The sequence below is a fragment of the Rhinoraja longicauda genome, chromosome 4 (genome assembly GCF_053455715.1).
Source record: "Rhinoraja longicauda isolate Sanriku21f chromosome 4, sRhiLon1.1, whole genome shotgun sequence".
NCBI lineage: Eukaryota > Metazoa > Chordata > Chondrichthyes > Rajiformes > Arhynchobatidae > Rhinoraja > Rhinoraja longicauda.
The window spans coordinates 73,904,920-73,927,367 of NC_135956.1; the positions used below are offsets into that span (position 1 = coordinate 73,904,920).

General features: G+C 41.5%; 1 protein-coding gene across 4 annotated transcripts in view; it reads left to right on the plus strand.

Moving 5' to 3' along the window:
• The window catches only part of cep192 (centrosomal protein 192), an 84,591-nt gene that overhangs the window by 56,966 nt on the left and 5,177 nt on the right, over window positions 1–22,448 (plus strand). For 3 of the 4 annotated variants that reach the window (XM_078398068.1, XM_078398069.1, XM_078398070.1), the window contains exons 33-45: window positions 1,331–1,591; window positions 2,501–2,622; window positions 3,751–3,860; window positions 5,200–5,338; window positions 5,568–5,749; window positions 6,190–6,313; window positions 8,068–8,173; window positions 9,869–10,067; window positions 11,783–11,862; window positions 13,404–13,499; window positions 14,782–14,901; window positions 17,004–17,116; window positions 21,318–21,441. In XM_078398068.1, coding sequence (XP_078254194.1) covers window positions 1,331–1,591; window positions 2,501–2,622; window positions 3,751–3,860; window positions 5,200–5,338; window positions 5,568–5,749; window positions 6,190–6,313; window positions 8,068–8,173; window positions 9,869–10,067; window positions 11,783–11,862; window positions 13,404–13,499; window positions 14,782–14,901; window positions 17,004–17,116; window positions 21,318–21,441 — 1,776 coding nt within the window. The remainder of the gene's footprint in view (window positions 1–1,330; window positions 1,592–2,500; window positions 2,623–3,750; window positions 3,861–5,199; window positions 5,339–5,567; window positions 5,750–6,189; window positions 6,314–8,067; window positions 8,174–9,868; window positions 10,068–11,782; window positions 11,863–13,403; window positions 13,500–14,781; window positions 14,902–17,003; window positions 17,117–21,317; window positions 21,442–22,448) is intronic. The other variant, XM_078398071.1, reaches the window with a different exon arrangement.

The following is a 22,448-nucleotide window of genomic DNA, read 5'->3' on the forward strand; positions in this document are numbered from 1 at the left end:
GCCAATTGGGGGAGGGAAGCATAAGGGTGGAGGCAGAGGCTGGAGGGTGATTAGCTGCTGTTCAAGATAACTATCACAGACAGGGCAGGTGCTCTACAAATTGGTTCCCTATTCAGCAATCTCGCCAATGTGGAAGAGGCCACATTGGGAGCACCAAATTTGTTGGATGAGGTGCACTTGAATCTTTGCCTCCTCTGGAAGGGCTGCAGTGAGAGTGTAGGTGTAGAAACAAGTATTGCACATCCTTTTGTTTCAGTTTTAGTTTATTGTCACGTGTACCAAGGTACAGTACAAAGCTTTTGTGTGTTAACCAGTCAACGGAAAGACAGTGCATAATTACAATCGAGCCATGCACAACATACAGATACATGATAAGGGAATATAATTTAGTGCAAGGTAAAGTCCGATCAAAGATAATCCGCTCTAGTTGCGGTAGAATGGTTCAGTTGCCTGATAACATTTGGAAAGAAACTGTCCCTGAATCTGTGAGTGTGTGTTTTCACACTTCTATACCTTTTGCCAGAGGGGAGAAGAGGGAATGGCCAGGGTGCGACTCATCCTTGATTATGCTGCTGGCCTTGCTGAGGCAGCATGAGGTTTCTGGGGAAATGCCAAGGATTAACGAAAGATGTTGGCAGAGCTGAGTAGAGCAGTGAATCGTGGAGAGAGCGGTCCTTGCAGAAGATGGAAAGGGGTGGGGGGGGTTGGAAGTTGTGGCTCGTGGTGGGATCCCATTGCAGCTGGTGAAAATGATGAAGGATGACGTGCTGGATGCAGAGGCCGGTAGAGTGTAAGGTAAAGACCAGGGGAACTTGGGGTGAGAGCAAAAGTCTGGGAAAGTGCGGAAATACAAGAGGGGGTTCAATCAACTGCAGTAGAAGAGAAGCCACGTTTCCTGAAAAAGTGGACATTTCCAATTCCCTGGAATCGAAGGCCTCATTTTGAGAGCAGACGTAGCAGAGACGTTACAGGGTAGCACAGTGGCATAGCGCTGGAGTTGCTGTGTATGTAGCAGCGTGTTAGTGGACGGGTTGATCACTGGTCAGCGCAGATTCGGCCGCAGGGCCTGTTTCTGCGCTGTATCTCTAAAGTCTAAAATAAAACCTAAAGACAGAGGAATTGGGAGGAAGGGATAACATCCTTACAAGAAAGAGATGCAGTCAAGGTGGTTGTGGGAGTCAGGGGACAGTTTGTCTCGTGAGATGAAAACTGCATGCGCTTATCTGCAGGTTTGACCAAATTGGGATTGGTGCAAAAGCTAATAGTCTGCCTGATATAAAACTGTCCAAGTTTTACAATGTTGATAATCAAGTGTTTTACTTTTTCTCAGATTCCACTTTCAGGTTATGGAGGAACAAGCAACATTATACTGGAAGATGTCAAAAAAACATCAGGCAGCTATGTGCTGAATTTAAATGATATTGCGCCAGACAAAGTGAGCAAGATCAGTTTCTATATGAGAAATACCGGTTCTCGAGCTGCTTATGTCAAGGCAGCTTGTTTCAAGGATTTACAGATAAAAAATATTATGAATACCAAAGATATCAAAGTTTCTCCAGCGCAATTTGTACTCAAAGAACGGACTCGACAGGTAAGGGTGGTTTCTTAAAGAAGATCGCAGCTTATTTCTGATGTAACAACATTCATTCTAATTTACTAATCAGCTTTAGCCCATCCCACCTCTTTCAGCATTCTGAAGGGACCGTACGCTTCAACTCCCTGGTTTGCTCTCCCATCTCTTATCAACTATTCTCCCTATTTGAGTGGGAAAGGATCAAGTAAAATCTGAAAGTTTTTACAAAGGAAGCAGCAATTCACTTGCTCATCTTTTTGTCTGTTTACTGCACTTGGTGCTCACAATGTTGTCTTCTCTGCTTTGGAGAAACCAAATGCAGATTGGATCATTGTTTTGAAATCCATTCTCAAGCAAGGCTGCCTTTTGCCTTTATCATCTGTCACTTTTCTATCTCAGCCTTCTATCTGCAGTTTTCTAAACGGTTCCATTGCAGCTTAAGAAACAGCATATTCTCTCCATCAGTGCATTGCTGCCCTCAGTACTTGACATTGAATTCAGCAATATCAGATAATCTGTTTATGCTATTTGTGTCAGAATTGCCCAATTCTGGTCTAAGGTTATCCACTTAAAACTTGGGTTTTTCCCTCCATTGTTTCTACCTAATCTGGTCAGTATTTCTAACATTCTCTTTAATTTGGATTCCTAGCAACAAATGAGTCCAGGTGGAGCATGAGGGTGTGGGGGTGTGGAGGGAGAGAGGAAGTAGGGTGGGGTGCTGCCTGACCCACTGAGTTACTCAAGCACTTTGTGCCCTTTCTTGTATTGTGCTGATATTGCATTTGATGGATATTGAAGTTGTTTCCCTTTGTGCTGTCTATATGACTGCTGAAATTGAAATGAATTTCTTGCCTTTGTTCAGCACAGACCATTTGACCTGTAAAATTTCTTTGTTTCAATCCACCCAAAGTTTCTCTCTCTTTACAGGCAATTACAGTAACCTGCCATGCCACTCCAAGAGAGTGTTTGCAGTCTGAAACTGATTCAGCACTACTGAGCATAATTTGTTTCTTTTGTGGCGATGAGGTGGCACGGCAGCAGCTTCGAAGGCAAGTAATTTCAGTTTTATCTATCCTTTGTATTCATGAGCCTGCAAAATTTATTTCTTGTTTGGTGCAATTTTATAAGCTGATGGCTGGTATTAAAAAGCCTAACCCAGTTGCTTGTCAGGGTGTCTAGGCTGTAGATGAAAAAAGTAATGAAGATTTTTTAACTTCATTGATATATATTGGACCCTATAAACAATGTATTGATGTCAGATGATGCAATGGAATTTGGAGATGGTGATTGTATAAACGCAACATTATTTTAAGGTTTGGTTTAGTTTATTGTCACGTGTACCATGAAAAGCTTTTGTTTGCATGCTATCCAGTCAAAGAAAAGACTATACATGAATACAATCAAGCCATGCACAGATAATGGGTACAGCATTTAGTGCTAGACATAACTGTATCCCATTAAAGTCCAATTAAAGATAGCTCCAAGGTAAATGGTATTTCACGAAGGCCATCGGGTGCTTACAGCAGCAGCTGGCTGGGAATTTGTTTGTCTTTCCTAATTCTCCAGTATGGCATTGAGAGAGTGAAATGGTTAGTGTCTGAACATTTAACCAATTGTGGCACTTTTCACCCCGGTTCCATTTTAATATTTCATTAATTGGTGGGTTTCTTGTTCAGGTTTTGTTGACATCAATAACATGTGTGCAGTGCATGGTGAAAGGTTAGTCTCCTCCCATTTAAGGACAAACTGAGAAAGATTGGCCAACTGTATTTCAGAGGTAGGAGAACGGAACTGATTGAGACTGAGGATGCAGAGGAATGGATAATGTATCCCTAGATTACTGTTGTATTTCTCTGCATCAGGCAACTATAATTGTAATCAAACTACTGAACCTCAGGACACCAGGAATTAATGTGAAACTGAAGTCACAAGATCAGTGTTGATGTTGTTCAATCACAGAGCAAGTTCAACAGCTTACTTCTGCTGGTGTATCTTGTTTTGTTTATGTGCTTGAGCTTAATGAAGCAGAGGGAATTTTAATCAATTGCTTGCCATTTCTAGGCTTAAGAGGCCAAAATGAGAGCCTTATTTAGCGACACATTTAAAAAATAAATGTTTACGCAGGTGCATTAAATCTAAATTCTTCTTTTGCATTCCAACCCTTGCATTTATCACAGAGCGCTTGTCCGCAATCGTCAGGCACTCGAGCAGAACATGCGTGGAAATAATCCACTTCGAAAGATAGACTTCACTCAAAAGTTTTCTGGTGAAGAATTGGTATCAGAAGGTATTGATTTTTAAAAATTTGTATTTAAATTCCAGACAGATTTGTCACATTTTGTAATTTTAATACGTACTCTGCAGTTACTGACACCGAATACTCAAAATTGCTACCTGTTTTTACAATTTACAAAATTATTTTGGTCGGCCATTTTATATTTGGTGAAAAGTATACTTTTTCAAAGATTACTTTTATCTTATGATCTTTGGTTTGAATTTGTATGGAAATACATGAACAGCATGTTTCATATTGTAATAGAATACAGAAGGTCTTGCATTTGTGGTTCTCTACTTCTTGCTATTCATGAGAGTTTGAGTCGGTTAAGTAAGGATTTAAAAAGTCTAACTTTCCTTCTACGTAATGTTAACTTGAAAAACGGAAGCATCACTGGCAGTATCTTGTCGCAAAGGCAACGAGCACCTGAACAGTGGTGAGCAAGAGGAGTCGGGCTTCATTCAGTTAATTAACTGATATCAATCAAATCATTGTGGACGACTTCAATACCCATGGATTTTACAGATGGATACTGCTTCCTATAATGGAAGGTTCGGTATATATTGATGTTGGTTTTGTCATTGTCACTTGTACTGAGATACAGTGAAAAACTTTATTTTGCATGTTATCCAAGCAAATCATATCGTATATAATTGCAATCAAACCATACACAAGTACAACAGGTAGTGCAAATAGAAAATAAGCAGTGCACTATATCATGTTACAACTTCAGAGTAAGTGCAGATATAAAGTGCAAGGTCCATAACAACGTAGATTGGGATATCATGACTGTCATTAGCTTATGAGAGGTCCTTTCAAGAGTCTGACAACAGTGGGGAAGAAGCTTTAGACTTTAGTCTTTACTTTAGACTTTGGAGAGACTTCGTGGAAACAGGTCCTTCTGCCCACCGAGTCCACACCAACCAGTGATCACTCTGTACACTTGCACTATCCTACACATTGGGGACAATTTACAGAAGCCAATTAACTTACAAAGCTGTATGTCTTTGGATTGTGAGAGGAAACCGGAGGAACCCCACGCAGTCAGAGAAAGCATAAACTCTGTACAGACAGCACCCATAGTCAGGTTTAAACCCAGGTCTCTGGTGCTGCAAGGCAACAACTCTACCGCCATGCCACTGTGCTGCCCACTGTACCTGAATGTGGTGGTATGTGCTTTCACGCTTTTGTATCTGATGAAGGTGGATGTTGATAATTATACTGGTTGCACTGTATATAAAAGTATAAATTTGTTTGATAGCTTTCAACATGGTAAACATATTCAAAGAAAAATAATTACAAAAATCTTAACGGAGAATCTAAAGTTAGTTTGTGATTTGCTTCTGTGTAGTCTACGACATACCAAAGAGACCAAATGATGTCCATATTTTCTATGGGAATCAGAAAAAAGTGATGCTTTCTGTAACTTCATTCCATGAGTCAGCAAATACAAATTCATTTTCTCAAGGGACGAATGTTGCTTCTGAAAGGTATATAAAGTTTCTTAATTACATTTTACTCAGGTTATTTAGCTGTTGGTATTTTTGCCTTATTCATAGTAATTAAGTTTTGTTTGAACTGAACTTAAAATTAAAACTATTAAGCAGTAACCTGTGTGTAAAAATAAAATTTAAATAATTAGCTCGAATTCAACAACTTTAAATTAACATTTTTTAAATGTTAAAGTGAAGAAATAAGCCGGTGCTGTTTTTATTGTAGTGTCCTTGGAAATTCGGAACGAAATCCATCTAATGCATCATTGGATGTTCTTCCAGTAAGGGGACCACAAGGCTCTCCATTGCCTTTGCATAATTCTAATCAAGTGCAGAGTCAGTCACCCAGGCCCAAGTATTCATGGACAGTGCGGCCTGAGCATTTGATTCTTACGGTGGCATCAACTGGTGAGTTATGTTACCTTGAAGTTAAGAATGAGACATGGTATAAAGGAAGACCTCTCCTGATTATTCACCGCCTGAAGGTAGACAATTTGTGTTCATCCATCGCACAGTTGACATTGGAGATCATGATTGAAGCTGGGTGGCCACAGATGTGATATAGCCTTTCCAGTGAATTTGCCAGACAATATTGGATCGGGGTTTTCATCAGGCACTTGATGGAAGAATTAACTATGGAGTTACAGCATGGTGGTGGATTCTTGATCTATTTGCATGTTATAAGAATGTAGAGTAGTTCTCTTGGAACAGCAAAATCACTTTTTTGGTCATGTGCATATATGGCAAATCGTGGTTAACAAGGCTTTCATGTACCTTCATTAGAGACTTGAAAATTAGATGCATTCTGTTTTGTTTCTTGCAGTCATAATTTGTGACTCATTTTCCAGATGGATCAGTACCAACTGGACGGGTACAGATTAGAAACCACTCCACTCGGTCTTTGTCTTTCGAGCTGTCTTGGCCAGCACACTCCTTAACGGTGACGCCCCAACATGGAGTTGTTGACCCAGAGTATGTATAAACTTGTTTAGCACTTAAATGTGAAGGGAATTTTACATTATTTGATGCACAAGTCATATCAGGTGCAAAGGTTCCAATTTTACTTGTTTGAAGATCTTTGAGGTAATTTCAAACTGACAATGCTCAATTTGTTTTCTACCTCTGCAACTGCCCGCATCATTGCACAGACTGAGAAAAGCAGTTTATCAGTGTGAGATATCCTTGCAGCATAGTACCTTTTGACAGGAGATCATTGTGTGCAGGGCTTGTCATAGTGTGTCTCTTCAAGTAAATTATCCTCGCTGTGATTTGCTGTGGATAAAATGAGAAAGAATAAATCAGAAGATCATTCCATCAGAATTTGATATGAAATCATGCCACAATAAAGTTATTAATTTCTCCAGTTCAGAATCTATGACTCTCAACTACCAAGTCAGGAGAACCTTCAGGTCGTTTAGTAATGGAATTGAGAAAAAAATTGGAGGGGTTCTATAAGATTTTTTAATCCATTAATTACCATAGGCTGGTTAAATTTTGTTATGCCATGTTGAGCTTTAATGCAGCTAAAAGTCTACCTAATTGCAGTTGCTTGTATTCTTTCTCCCATGTTTCATGGATAGGTACTGCAGTGTCGCATGTTTTTTAATGTTAAATTTAACAGCAAAGTACCAATGTTGCAAAGTATGTCTAAGAACTGGATGACATGAATGTCAGTCTCCTGGATTTCCATATTTACTTGCATATATAATATATATATGGATACTGGAAATTGTTTACCAATTTATTTCATAATAATAGTGAATGCAGATGGCTTCACTATTAATTACTATTGCCAATTCCAGGTCAAATGTGTAGTTCGAAAGAAGGAGCTACAAATGCTGGTTTACAACAAAAGACACAAAGTGCTGGAGTAACGCAGTGGTTCAAGAGGCATAGGAAATTTGATGGGCTGACTAGAAATTTGACTTTCTACACTACATTTTTGTGATTCTGACACAATGGCATTAAAGAGATTGGATAAAGTTGGGTTGTTTTCTCTGGAGCGTCAGAAGCTGAGGAGCGACCTGATAAAAGTATATCAAGTTATGGATACACACAAATAGTGTGAATAGATCGCTTTAAGGGTAGAAATGTTAAATACTAGAGGGCGTAGGTTTAAGGTGAGATGGGTAAAGTTTAAAGGAGGCAAGTTTTTATCATATTTACAGGAAGTGAGAGGTGCCTGGAACGTGATGCTCGGGGAAGTGGTGGAAGCAGATGCATTACGAATATTTGAGACATTTAGCTAGAAGCAATGAATTAAGGGATGAGTGTGAGGACATAAACGTATGTCATAGTGGACAGTGTTGCTGTACTCTTCACCTGCAAGGCATTTTCTCTGAGGTGCCAAGTTTGTGGTATAGCAAAGAGTTAATGAAGTGGGGATATCAGAGAAAGCGATGGGATTTGGGTTGTTGGGAGAAAGCTGGTGTAGGAAGAGTTCAGGAGGTAATGGGTTAAAGCACAGTGCCGTAGTGGAAGTGGAGAACTTCAAGGAGCATGGCCGCTGCTGCTTCCCACAATGTAGCGCAAGAAAAAAAGCCACAATTGTTATTCTAACACAACTTTCTATTATACGATGTTTCTTCGGAATGCAACTATTACTTTAAAACAGAACTAACTGTATCTTTTTAATAAGAATTGGAGTGCATTGAAAATTTTCCTGTTAATTCAAAAATGATGCAGTGTAACTGTGAAATCTACGCTCTACTTTTTTTTCCCCTAAGGAGTCACTTATTAATTCTTGTGAGTCCAAATCCTTCTCTCGTTGCTAAACCTTCGGCTGTGCCATGGAGTGGACAGATTTATGTACACTGTGATAATCAGCAGCAGGTAAGAAATGGATATTGTTTGGTGTTAATTAATTTTAAATTTACGATTTCCCATTTTATTCTGTTGACTTCTGTATGTAATAGTGCAGAATTAAGTGGTGGAGGTGCAACTATGGACATACAACATGAAGGATTTTCTGTGTTCATTCGCAAGATGTGGGAGTTACTATTAATATTGGTATTGTTTGTCCTTTTCTAATTGCACCTGGACTGATGACAGTCAGTTGTAGATAGGGAGAAAGATTGTTTAAGGCTACAGCAGGATGTGGATCAAATGGAAATTAAGGCTGCTTAATTTTGCAGGTGGAACTTAATCCCAACAAGTGCGAGGTGATACAACTTGGAAAATCAAATATGGATAAGTGGCACGCACGATGACAGTGGTAGAGTTGTTGCCTTACAGCGCCAGGGACCTGAGTTTGATCCTGACTACTGGTGCTGTCTGTATGGAGTTTGTACGTTCTCCCCGTGACCTGCATTGGTTTTCTCTCGGATCTCGGTTTCCTCCCACACTTCAAAGACGTACAGGTTTCTGGGTTAATTGGCTTGTTATAATTGTAAATTGTCCATAGTGTGTGTTAGTGGGATAGTGTTCGTGTGCAGCGATCGCTGCTCAGCATTGACTTGGTGGGCTGAAGGGCCTGTTTCCGTGCTGTATCACTAAACTAAGCTAAACATGTACAGTATGGAATGTTGATGAACGGAGTGACATTCAGTTCAAATCCATATTTCCCTGAAAATGGCAGCACCAGAAGAAGGGATGGTGAAGAAGGTATGCTTGCCTTGATAGGACAGAACAGAGAATATAAACACTGGTTACTTTAGTTTAGAGATACAGTGAAAACAGGCCCTTCGGCCCACCAAATCTGCATCAACTAACTATCACCCATATGCTAGTTCTATCCCCCACACGAGGGACGATTTACAAAAGCCAATTAACTTACAAGCCTGCACATCTTTAGGTTGTGGGAGGAAACCAGCGCAGCCGGCAAAACAGCACATGGTCACAGGGAGAACATACAAACTCCATACAGACAACACCCATAGTCAGGGTCGAAACTGGGACTCTGCTGCTGTAAGGCAGCAATTCTACCACTATGTTGCCTAGACTACATGTGGAGTATTTTGGGCACTACTCTGTAGGAAAGATGTGGTTGCAAAGAGAGATTAACCAAGATGTTGGATTGGAGGAGTTATGGTGAGAGATTGGATAGGCTGGGCTTGTTTTCCCTTGAACGATGGAGGCTTGAATAATCTGAGAGAAGTATATAAAGTAATTGGCGTGGATAAGGTAGATTCACCAGTAGATAAGGTAGATCCCATGGTAGACTATCTGAAATTAAGAGGCTATAGTTTAAGGTGAGGGAAAATGGATTTGAGGGAAGTCCTTTTAGCATGATTGATATCTAGAACTTTCTTGAGTCGGCTACAGTCACTACAATTAACAGACATTTAGACAGATATTGGGGAAATAACCCTGCCACGAATAAAGGAATTCTCAAAGTTTGAGCATTGTGTCGCATTTGCACTTTTGTTTTAACTAAATTCACTTTCTTATTTTGGTGGCTTAAAGGTTAACTGGAGTATTGCCAAAATAAACAAGATTATTTGACACTTTTAATAATCAAATCTGCCCAATTATAATATCCTTTTGTTTCCATATTATCCAGTGCTCATGACTAACGTTGTTTTCCAGTTAATTAAAGTACAAATTCGGGAAGATGTCATGATGGACGCTTCTGTAGCTGTACAAAGTCCAAATGTGATACCAGATACAGAGCCTTGGACACCTAACCTACATCCGTCAATGATTCCATCAAACTCTCCACCTGCGAAACTAAAGATAAAGAATCGCACTGTACATTTTCCCTCTACAGTAGCTGGCTCTAGCTCGGGTAAGCTAATATTTGTTAATATATGCTAATGCAGTGGCACAGCGGTAGAGTTGCTGCCTTACAGTGATAGAGACCCGGGTTTGATCCTGACTACGGGTGCTGTCTACATTGAGTTTGCACGTTCTCCGGGTGACCGTGTGAGGTTTCTCCGGGTGCTCTGGTTTCCTCCCACTCTCCAAAGACGTACAGATTTGTAGGCTGACACAAAATGCTGGAGTAACTCAGCGGGACAGGCAGCATCTCTGGAGAGAAGGAATGGGTAACGTTTTGGGTCAATACCCTTCTTCAGTCTGAGTTTACTCCAACATTTTGTGTCTATCTTCGATTCAAACCAACATCTGCAGTTTTTTGCTGCACAGGTTTGTAGGTTAATTGGCTTTGGTAAAAATTGTAAATTGTCCCAAGTGTGTAGGATAGTCCCAGCGTATGGGAATTCCTTATCGGCACAGACTCGGTGAACCAAAGGGCCTGTTTCCACATTGTATCTAAATTAAACTAAATGTATGTAGTTGCCTGATCAATATATTATTTATCGATAATTGGACAACTGTAGCCTAAAATCTGAATGCATGCGTTCTATCACCTGATCTTCCAGCATTAATTTTGATACATAACCAGGTTCACCTGATTAGAAGAGACCATGCAGAGGTAGATAAACTCATTTTGTTTGCTTCTCTGTGACTTTAGTCATCGGGATATACAGCATTGTATACACGGTAGCACAGCATACACGGTAGCGCAGCGGTAGAGTTGCTGCTTTACAGCGAATGCAGCGCCGGAGACTCAGGTTCGATCCTGACTACGGGCGCCGTCTGTAAGGAGTTTGTACGTTCTCCCCGTGACCTGCGTGGGTTTTCTCCGAGATCTTTGGTTTCCTCCCACACTCCAAAGACGTACAGGTATGTAGGTTAATTGACTGGGTAAATGTAAAAATTGTCCCTAGTGTGTGTAGGATAGTGTTAGTGTGCGGGGATCACTAGGCGGTGCGGACTTGGTGGGCCGAAAAGGCCTGTTTCCGCGCTGTATCTGAAGTATGAAAAATATGAAAATATGATTTATGCCATTCTGTACAACTTGCCCATGTCCACCAAGTTGTTGAACTGACTTAATTCGAGTTGACCTGCGCCCGGCCCCAATCCCTCTCAGCCTTTCCCAACTGTCCAAATATATTTAAAATGTTGTACCTACAGCTACCTCTTTGCCAGCTTGTTACATATACCCACCACACTGTGTGGAAAATTTGCCCCTTTTAAATCTTTCTTCTCTCATCTTAAAGCTGTGCCCGGGAGTTTTTGATTCCCCTACTCTGGTGAAAAGGCTCTAGCTAGTCATCATATCTATGCCCCCACATGATTTTACAAGTCTCGATAAGGTCACCCCTCACCCTCCTATGCTCCAGGAGAAAGAAAAAACGTAGCCTATCCAGCATCTCCTTATAATCTCAATCCTTCCAGATCTGGTAACATCTTCACACATCTTTTTTGACATGACATCCTTCCTACAGCAGGGAGACTAGAACAGTCCACAGTACTCCAAACCTGGCCTCATCAATACCATGCACTGCTACAACTTGATGTCTCAATTACCTGACTGATTAAGAAAGTGTGCCAAATGTTGCTTTCATCACCCTGCCTATCTGTTTTGGTACTTTCATGGTGCAAATCCTTTGGCCTTGTAAGTTAAAAAGATTTACACAAATTTTAATTTTAACACAGAATCATTATTGGAAATTGAAAATGATGGAGAAGAAACTGTGCAATGGTTTCTATCATCATTTGCACCTCCCTATGTAAAGGTAAGTTGACCCAAAATAATTCATGATTGTGGATATTAGTGATTTTCTGCATATTAAAATTTGTATCTGTTTGCAAAACAATTTTATTAAACCTTGTAAGTTAGCTTTGTTTTCACCAAGATTCCTGCAGCTATTATGATTTAAAGGACAGTTGCTACCTAATTCACTGACAGTTACAAATAACTTAATTTTTCTTTTACAAAATTGGACACTACATCAATAATGATGGTTAGGAAGACAATGAATCCCGTAAGAGACTTGCGTTTATGGGTAGGAAGGAACTGCAGGTACTGGTTTATACCAAAGATAGACGCAAAATGCAGGAATAACTTAGCAGGTCGGGCAGCATCTCTGGAAAAAAAGAATAAGTGACATTTTGGGTCAAAACACTTCTTCAGACTGCCAATGTAAGTAGTCTATAATACTGCTAATAAGTAATCTAATACTGCTAATTAGCAATCTGAAGAATGGTACCAACTGGAAATGTCACCTATTTTTCTCCAGAGATGCTGTGTGACCCATTGAGTTGCTCCAGCATTTTGTGTCTTATCAAGTTTATGGCACAGAAAGAGACTTTTACTCCAACATGCAAATGCCCGGTGGAAAGCAGCTATGGGTGGCACAGTGGTGCAGCAGCAGAGTTACTGCATTACAATGCCAGGGACCCAGGTTCAATCTTGACTACAGGCCCTTCTCTGTATGGAGTTTGTACCTTCTCCCGTGACCTGCATGGATTTTCTTTAGGATCTTCGGTTTCCTCCCACGATCCAAAGAGGAACAGATTTCAGGATTAATTGACTTGGTATAATTGTAAATTGTGCCTAGTATGTGTAGGACGGTGTTAGTGTGCGGGGATCGGTGGGCCGAAGGGCCTGATTCTGCACTGTATCTCTAAACTAAACTAAATTGACTTCTCTTCCAAGTCTTTACCCCTGTAGGTTATTGTAAGCAGATTTATAGGAAAACAATATGATAGTGGCTAAGGAGTAAATTCCTGTGCTTAAATTCCAAATAGTGTTGAGGCATCTTTTATTTCCATCTGAAATGGATTTAAACTCCTTGCCTTTATCTTTTTCCTTTGTGGCTTTAATCTGCACTGACTCGCCAGCCTATTACAAATCCATGTTACATCCTTCATTGTTGTCCTGGATTTTCTTCATTCCTATCTCTCCTTCCTTGGTAGTGACCTTCATCTGTATTGTGGAATTTTTGGTCCGTATTCTTTTAGAGAAAAACATCTTGACTTGTTTTTTAATAATCCGTTCTGCCCTCCATCCAATTCTAAATTGCTCTAAACCTTTAGTGAATCAGGTAGCATCCGTGAAGAGAATTGACCTTAATGTTTCAGCTCTGTGATGTTACATTAGTTTCTTTCCTGATCTGAGCACTTCCAGCATTTTTTATTTTATCATGAATTACTTTGTGTACAGCGGCTGCTTTCTGTAATTCTGTGTCGGTGAGCTGCACAGATGTCTGTAGTTATTTTTATTATTCTATTGATCCTGGCAAATATCTCTCTAAGACTTTGTTCTATCCAACAGTGGGTAGATGATAGTGGAGACATATACAGAGCAACCTACACAGCTTTCCGATGCTCTAGAGTGTCTGGTACACTGCAGGGGCACAGCAAAGAAGAGGTAAGAACCTATTTTCAGACTAATGGATTTCTCTGAACATTGGACGGCACAGTGGCACATTGGTAGAGCTGCAGTCTGAAAGTGCCAGAGACCTGGGTTCAATCCTGACAACATGTGCTGTCTGTGTGGAGTTTGTACGTTCCCCTCTGTCCTCCACGCTCACTTTTGTCCCTCCACCTCCAATATTCCTTCCTATGGCTTCACAATTCTCATCTCTTCAATCCTGTTTCACACCTGCTTTTGTCTGGCCTTTTTCACAACCATCTGCACATCAAAACCCCCTTGGTTGTGTCCACTTATTACCTACCATGTTTTGTCTTCTCTTCCAGCTTGCTATCCCCGTCCCTCTCCAAACCAATCTGAAGAAGTGTCCCAACCCAAAACGTTGTCTATCCATTTTCTCCAGAGGTACTGCCTGATCCCTTGAGCTACTCTAGCACTTTGTGTCCTTTCCTGTATCTATGTCCTGCCTAATACAGGCAAGTAACCGTCAAGTCTTCATACCACCTTATCTACCTCTACTGCTACCTCTAGTGATTCCGGGACGTACACATAAGCCTTATTAATTCTTTCAAAGTGTTTCATCTCATGCCTTTTGGAGTAAATTCCTTCCACCATAACTGCCCACTGCACTGATTCAGCACTATCACCCTGAAGCCTAATTACTTAACTCCCCATCAACAGCACCACTAATTTTATCGCCATCTGTTGGCTTACAAGTCATTTGTCCTTCACTCATCACCAAATCAAAAAATATACTTAAACTGCCAAAGTACACTAGGGTTACAGGCTTCCAATCATGTATTGTCTTTTTGTCTTTCTGCTGACTGGATAGCAAGCAACAAAAGCTTTTTTTTGTACCTCAATACACATAACAATAAACTAAACTAAACCAATCACAAAATCAACCCTTTATCACTCATTGTTACCATGTCACCATTTTATAAATGCAATTTCTGACCCAATTTGCCAACCTGCCCTCCAGGACCAATTTTCCAGGTGGGATCTTGTCAAATGCCTTGCTGAAGTCCACATAGATTGCAACTGCACTGCCTTCCTCAATATAGGACAGTGCAGTTGATGGGTCTGTGAATTTCAAGAAGGCGTCTGCCAAAATCCTCTGCAAGAAACGGCTTCAGATCCTCAATGCCATTCAGAAAAGGTTTGCAATCGAATTCCATTCCTTTTCATAACATTTCTGAATGGCTAAAACTCAAACGAGCAGAATTATTCATTATTAGCTACTGTGCTTAATAAAATTATTTTATATCATCTCTTCTAGTTGCCTATCTCTTTTATGCCTCGAGATAAGGGGGACTATGCTCAGTTTTGGGATCTGGAATATCGCCTGGTTGCAGACCCACATATAAAGAACAAGGTTCAGTTTCAACTTCACGGAGTGGTAAGTGAAAATCATAGCCTCTACTTAATCTTGTTTAACTTTAAAACTTAAATATGTTGTACAATCAGTGAGTGCTTTGACTGAGCAACAAATCCGTTGGGTAGGTGAGGGTAATTTTGCAATGTCGACTTTAACATAGATAATGAGAGAGATGTGACAGAGAGATTGAGGCAGGTGCTATTGCAATGTTTAAGAAACATTTGGACAGGTACATGGATAGTACGTGTTTAGAAGGATATGGGCCCAATTCAGGCAGGTGGGACTAGTGTAGATGGGATATGTTGGCCAGTGTGGGCAATTTGGGCTGATGGGCCTGTTTCCACACTGCAAGACTATGAATATGATACTCCAAAGGGAATATGGGGCTTTGGGTAGGAAGTTGTAAAGCAGGACCTCTAGGATTGTAATCTCAGATTGCTCTTTGTAACACTATATATAGTAAGTACAGAAATAGAAGGGAAGGGTGAGGTATACAAGAAAGATCTGTTGCACCTAAAATGGAGGGAGAACATTCTCCTTGCAGGGAGATTTGCTACTGCTATTGGGGAGGGTTTAAACTAGTGAGGCATAGGGGTGGAACCCAAAGTGATAGCCTCTCCACCTGTTGCGCTAACTAATTTAGAACGTAGAACTGTCGAGTCCACTGGGATGAATAGGCTGGGACACGAGGGTAATTTAATTCGGACAAGTGTGAGATCATGCATCTGCGAAGTGAAATGCTGGTAGTATATAGTCGTACAGCATGGAATCGGGCTCTTTGGCCTAACTTGTCCACGCTGGCCAAGATGTCTTTCTGAGCTAGTTCCACTTGCCTGGAATAGGCTCATAGGGGCGTGGCTGTGTTCTGCAGCTGCGGCTCACCGGCAGTCTCTCCGTTTTTTTTGTGTGTTTTTTGTCATTGTTGATGTTAAATGTACGTTTTGTTTTATTTTTAATTCTGTGTATGTAGGGGGGTGGTGGGGGGGTTGGGGGAAACCTTTTTTTAAATCTCCTCCTCAACGGAGATGCGACCTTTACCGTGTCGTATCTCCGTTCGCGCAACGGCCTAACATCGTGGAGTCGGCGGCCTCCAGCTGGGATCGACCTTGAAGACTCCGGTCGCAGGGCCTGGACTTACCATCTCGGAGGCTTCGGCCGTGGGCCCTGCAGACCGCAACATCGGGAGTTCGCAGGTCCCTGGCTGGCGACCGGCTTTTGGGAGCTCCAGCCGTAGCAGCTTCGACCGCCCCGAAGCACGAGGCACGATCAACCCGCCCGCAGGCCCTTCATCACCCTGCGTGGCCTGGCCGCGGCACTTTACATCGCCCGGTGGGGGCTCAGGACTCTCATCGCCCTGCGTGGCTCGGCCGCGGCATTTTCCATCGCCCGGTGGGGGCTCAGGACTTTCTTCGGCCTGCTCGGCTCGACCCTGGGACTTTCCATCGCCCGGTGGGGGCTTCAAGGGGTTGGGAGCCTCGATCGCCTCGTGGCGCCACGGGAGAAGAACGAGGAGGAGATAAGACTTTGCCTTCCATCACAGTGAGGGTATGCCTAGAGCAATCACTGTGATGGCTGTTTTGTGTAAAAAATTGTATCTGTGTGTCTTGTGTTCTTTAATGTCTACTGCTGGACCCTGACGTGAGAGGACGCTGGCGTTGATTATTCGCCGCTTTTCCGTCAGGATAGTTTGTCTGTTTGTCTGTTTGTTTCTATGTTAATTGTATTTGTAAAGCGCTTTGTGCATGTGTTAAGGCGCTATATAAAATAAATATATTATTATTATTATTATTATATCCCTCTAAACATTTCCTGTGCACGAGCCTGTCCAAATGTGTTTAAAGCAGTGGAATTGGACCCGCTACTACCATCCTCTGGCAGCTCCTTCCATACACCCCGACCTTGTTAAGTGCTGCGTTTGTTTAACAACCCACCATGCATTTATTAGTACCTGTTTCAATTAAATTCCATCAGCCATTGAGCGTGATTAAAGTTGGATGAAGGGGAATGGAAAAGCTGTGTGGATGCAGTAATTTTTATTTATTTAAGGTAATATATCGATACGATTGTGGGCACATTTTCCTGGTTAATTGCGAATAATCGAGTAATAAATGCTTCTTTTTAAGGGAACAAAAGCCAAAGTGAGCTCCAAGGAAACTGATTCAGCCACGGAACTGGTAAAAACTGAAGTAGCAGTGAAACCAAGGAAGTCTTTGTCAGAAAGAATAACCAAAACTGGGTCAGTACGAAAATGTTTGTTGTAAGTTATTAACTTGGGGTCGGACTTCGGTCTCATTCAAGTTATGTGTAGTATTACAAGCATGGTATTCTCGACTGCAATATTCAGGTTTGTTTCTTCATGCCAGATACACCAAGTGAAGTTGACTCAATGTGAAATACTTGTTTATTGTGAACACTACTATCTACAATCATGGGCCTCCTCCATTGCCCAAGTGATGCCACACTCAAACTAGAGCAACAGCACGTATTCCTTTTGGTGGCTTTTACCCAATGGTATGAACATTGAATTCTCCAACTTTAGATAAGTCCCCCCCTATCCATTTTTGCCCTCCTCCCTTTCCTTTGTACCCCATCCCTGTGCATACCCATTTCTCCCACTGAACCACCCATATCCAAGCATTTACTAGATAATAGGAACAGCAATGGTCCCAGTACTGCCACTACACTTTGCTCCAACATGATGATCAACCATTCCCTTCTGCTGTTTCTTTACATGCAGCCAGTTTTCTATCCATGCTCTTTATTCCTCAACTTCCATCTTCATAACAAACTTATTAAATGCCATTTTGAAAGTAAGGATTTGAGAATTGAAAATTAGTTGGTACACATGCTTAATCATCAAATGCACTTAGATTTTAATTTAACAAATATTTTAAATAGTAGTGAAATCTTAGAGATTGATAAGTGATGCTTCTGAGGCAGATAAATGATGAGCTGTATAGAGATACAAATTTTGATTTATCTCTTAAAAAGATTGCATGGTATTCACGCATACCCTGACTAACAGTAGCAGGCACTGCGAAGTCTACTATGGTGAGGAATAAACTCAGTCTTTTAATATCAGTGAAGCAGGAAGAATCCTGGGGCCCTATTGGATTCTGCTGCTTTGTTGATATACATTGCGTAACATTTGGACAAAATAAATCAAAAGATTTCATAGGTTATATGTTTTTAGAATCTCGGTGTTATTGCAGGACAGGAGGAGGTTGTTCACTGTTGTCTATGGCTGCTTTTTTCGAGCAATCCATTTTGCTTATTTTCCTGCCGAATACCTCGTCGATCTTTTTAACTTTAAATATATCTAACTTATTTTTAAAAGTAAAGATTAAAATTACATCCATCAAACTTTCAAGCAGTCTAGATCATAACTTCATGCTGCTCAAAGGCTTTCTTTGCATCAACCTTAAAACTATCCCTGGTTTGAATCCTGTCTGTGGACCTTGAAGCTTCCATTAATGGGAACGGCTCCTAACTGAGCCGATCTGCAGAAGTCTAGATAAAATTAATAAACAAGGGACTGCAGAAGCTGGTTTACAAAAAATGACACAAAATGCTAGAGTAACTCAGCAGGTCAGGCAGCATCTCTGGAGAACTGGGAAAGGCGATGTTTTGGGTTGGGACCCTTCTTCAGACTATTGTCACTTGCCAGGCTTTGTCCTACTCTCCACTCTTCCAACTTTTTTCCCACCCCACCACAATCAATCTGAAGAAGAGTCCTAATCTGAAACGTTACCTATCCATGCTCTCCAGATATGCAGCCTGACCCTCTGAATTACTCCAGCACTTTGTGTCTTTTTGTTTTTACACAAGTCAAGATTTTATGCACTTCTATGAAATCTCTTTTATCTGATCCAGGAAGAATTTTCGTTTCTGTTTAATCTATCCTTCCCAGGGCAAATTTTTTTTTTTGCCCTTATAATCTTTCAAATAAATATTTGCTCTATGCTCTTAGGGGCCTTTGCATCCTTCCAAAAGTGTGGTGACTAAAATTGGATGGAATACTCCAGTTATGGGCAAGCCATTTGTTTTACGATTCAATTAAATCTTACTTTACTTAATGCTTCCTTTTAAGAAACCCTGATTTTCCTTCACTTCAGGAACATTTTTCTCACCTTCATAACAGGTCTTTATTTATAACTGTTCCCCCTTTAAAACGGCATTATTTGTCATACAATTTTCCATTTCTATCAAAATGTTATTTTGCATTTTTCTGCTTTACGTTTGCAAATATCTGCCCAGACCACCAGCCTTTTGAATTTGATTTTCCTCCTTTGTCTTCACCTTGCCCTGTAGACTCATGTCTGAGCCAATAATATATATATTTTTTTAAAGTAGCCCCAGCACAGAGCTGTAGAAAATACTACTGTCTACTTACCATTGACCCATTGTATCTGCTTGTTCATGTCCCACCAAATTAATTTCCACATGCCTCAACTCCATCCTATCCCCCCCCTGGTCATTTCCCTCCCTACCTGTGCCCAACACACTTCACACACTCTTCATCTCTTCAATGACTTCTGTTTTCCAGGCTCCCACTCCCTCATCTTTATTGTGGATGTCCAGTCACTCCACACCTCCATCCCCCACCAGGAAGGTCTTAAAGCCCTCCGTTTCTTCCTCGACCACAGAACCAGCCTACTGTCTACTAATACTCTCCTCTGCCTAGCAGAGCAGGTCCTTACTCTCAATAACTTATCTTTTGACTCCTCCCACTCCCTCCAAATCCAAGGTGTAGCTATGGGCACTCGCATGGGCCCCAGTTATGCCTGCCTCTTTGTAGGGTATGTCGAACAATTACTGTTCCTGGCGTACACTGGCCCTATCCCTGAACTCTACCTCCGCAACATTGACAACTGCATCGGTGCTACCTCCTGCACCCATGCAGAATCCACTGACTTCATCAACCTCATGACTAATTTCCATCCTGCACTCAAATTCACTTGGACCATCTCTGACATCTCCCTACTGTTTTGAGATCTCACCATCTCCATCACAGGAGACAGACTATTGACCGACATTTATTACAAACTCACTGACTCCCATAACTATCTCAATGGCACTTCTTCCAACCCTGCTTCTTGTGAAGACTCCATCCCCTACTCCCAATTCCACCCGTCTACGCTGCACCTACGCCCAGCATGAGGTTTTCCATACCAGGTCATCGGAGATATCATCCTCCTTTAGGAAACGGGGGTTCCCCTCTTCCATTATAGATGAGACTCTCACTAGGGTCTCCTCTATATCCCGCAGCTCTGCTCTTGCTCCCCCTCCCCCCATTCGTAACACGGACAGAGTCCCCTTGTCCTCGCCTTCCACCCCATCAGCCATCGCATACAGCATATAATCCTCCAACATTTTCGCCACCTCCAACGGGATCCCAGTACTGGCCACATCTTCCCATCTCCACTCCTTTCTGCAGACACCGTTCCCTCGGCAACTCCCTGGTCAACTTGTCCTTTCCCATCCAAACCACCACCCCTCCCCAGGTACTTTCCCCTGCAACACCTGTCCCTTTACCTCCCCCCTTGACTCCATCCAGGGACCCCAACAGTCTTTCCAGTTGAGGCAGAGGTTCACTTGCACCTCCTCCAACCTCATCTACTGTATCCGCTGTTCCAGGTGTCAACTCCTGTACATTGGCAACATCCCCGCTCAGTTCGCCTTAACCTACTTGATTTCCTGGTTGCTCAGCACTTTAACTCGCCCTCCCATTCCCAATCCGACATTTCTGTCCTGGGCCTCCTAGTGTCAGAATACGGCCCAGTGCAAATTGGAAGAACAGCACCTCATATTTCCCTTGGGTAGCTTACACCCCAGCAGTATGAACATTGACTTCTCTAACTTCAAAGCCCTTGCTTTCCCTCTCTCTCCATCCCCTTCCCAGTTCTCCCACCAGTCTTACTGTCTCTGACTACATTCTATCTCTGTCCCGCCCACTCCCCTGACATCAGTCAGAAGAAGGGTCTCGACCTGAAAAGTCACCCATTCCTTCTCTCCAGAGATGCTGCCTGTCCCACTGAGTTACTCCAACATTTGGTGTCTACTATCTACTTCATTCCAATCTGGAATTTTTTTTTTGCTAATCACAACTGTGTTCCATATCTAAGCCAATTCTTTTTTAACCAATGCTGTTTTATTCCTTGAATTTCTGTTTTGGAAACGGTCTATTTATGAGGAAGTCCATTCATATTGCATCTGCACTGTTACCACAATTTTTTACTCTTTGCTTGAATCTGAATTCTGTCAAAATGCCGTAATTATTTACACTTAATTGAGAGAAAATGCATTGCTTGTGCAGTTCTGTTTTATTGTTGCACTGAAAATGATGTTCTGAGATGAATGCATTGCTAAAGATGTCACTGAAAGCCTAACTATGTGAATAATGTAATAAATTATTAACTAGTTTCTGTTGTATTCAGCCGAGAGTTGCCATACAAGGGTGTATTTGCTCCTGAGGATTCGTACTCATTCCCTGCAATTCCTGTTCGGGAATCAAGCACGTTAAAGGTTCATTTGCGCAATAATAGTTCTGTTGCACATTCGGTGAGTGTTTTCTCCTGTAAGTTTAAACATTCAACAAAAATAAGAATATACAATTCATTCTTGTAAACATTTAGATTTTGGAAAGCAAAACTCTATACTTTCCAAGTTTGGAAAACAGGAGTGCAACATACAGAGACAAACACAATGTTTATTCGCCTGAGTAACTACTGTAAGAATAAGTAGAAACAAGGAACTGCAGATGCTGGTTTACAGATTAATATAGAGCTGCAGTCTGGAGAAGGGTCCTGACCCAAAACGTCTCCTAATCTGTATTCTCCAGAGATGCTGCCTGACCCACTAAGTAACTCGAGCACTGTCTTTTATTTAACTACTAACCAAGTGGATCCATTGGGCCCAAACCTCTCCTGCATTAGTGCAGCACCCTCTCCTCCTCCCTCCCCCCCACTCCATCCCCCTCAACCCCCCTTATCTCCCTCCCTAGGAGATAGATTTAAACTTTAAAATGTGAATAACTTAAAAAATATAACACCGATTTCAATGAAACATCTTCCATTAGCACCAAAGGGACGACGGTGAGTAAGGAGGGCCTAAAATTGTCGCGCTATCGTGTACCGTTTTGGCTGTAGTTCAGGAACAAACAAACAAACAAATGAGAGTTTTAGTATATAAATATAATTCATTACATGACACCCTAAAGTACTGGATGTTCCCACTCATCTCATGTTGACATTTTCCTGCAGAGAGTGAAGTGTGTTGGCCAGCTACAGTCTGTCATTGTGTGCATTGCTGAGTGGACAGCATAGTGCTTGAGTTATGGTTTAAAATAGTGTCATGATGTGAGCATGTTGATCATTGGACTGCAGCATCATCCAATCCTTAAGCCTGCACACTGGGCTAACCAAGCTCACATGTCATGTCAAGTCAAGTCAATTTTATTTGTATAGCACATTTAAAAACAACCCACGTTGACCAAAATGCTGTACATCAGTTCAGGTACTAAGAAACGAACATACAATGGCATGTCCTTGATCAAACCCTCTCCTTCG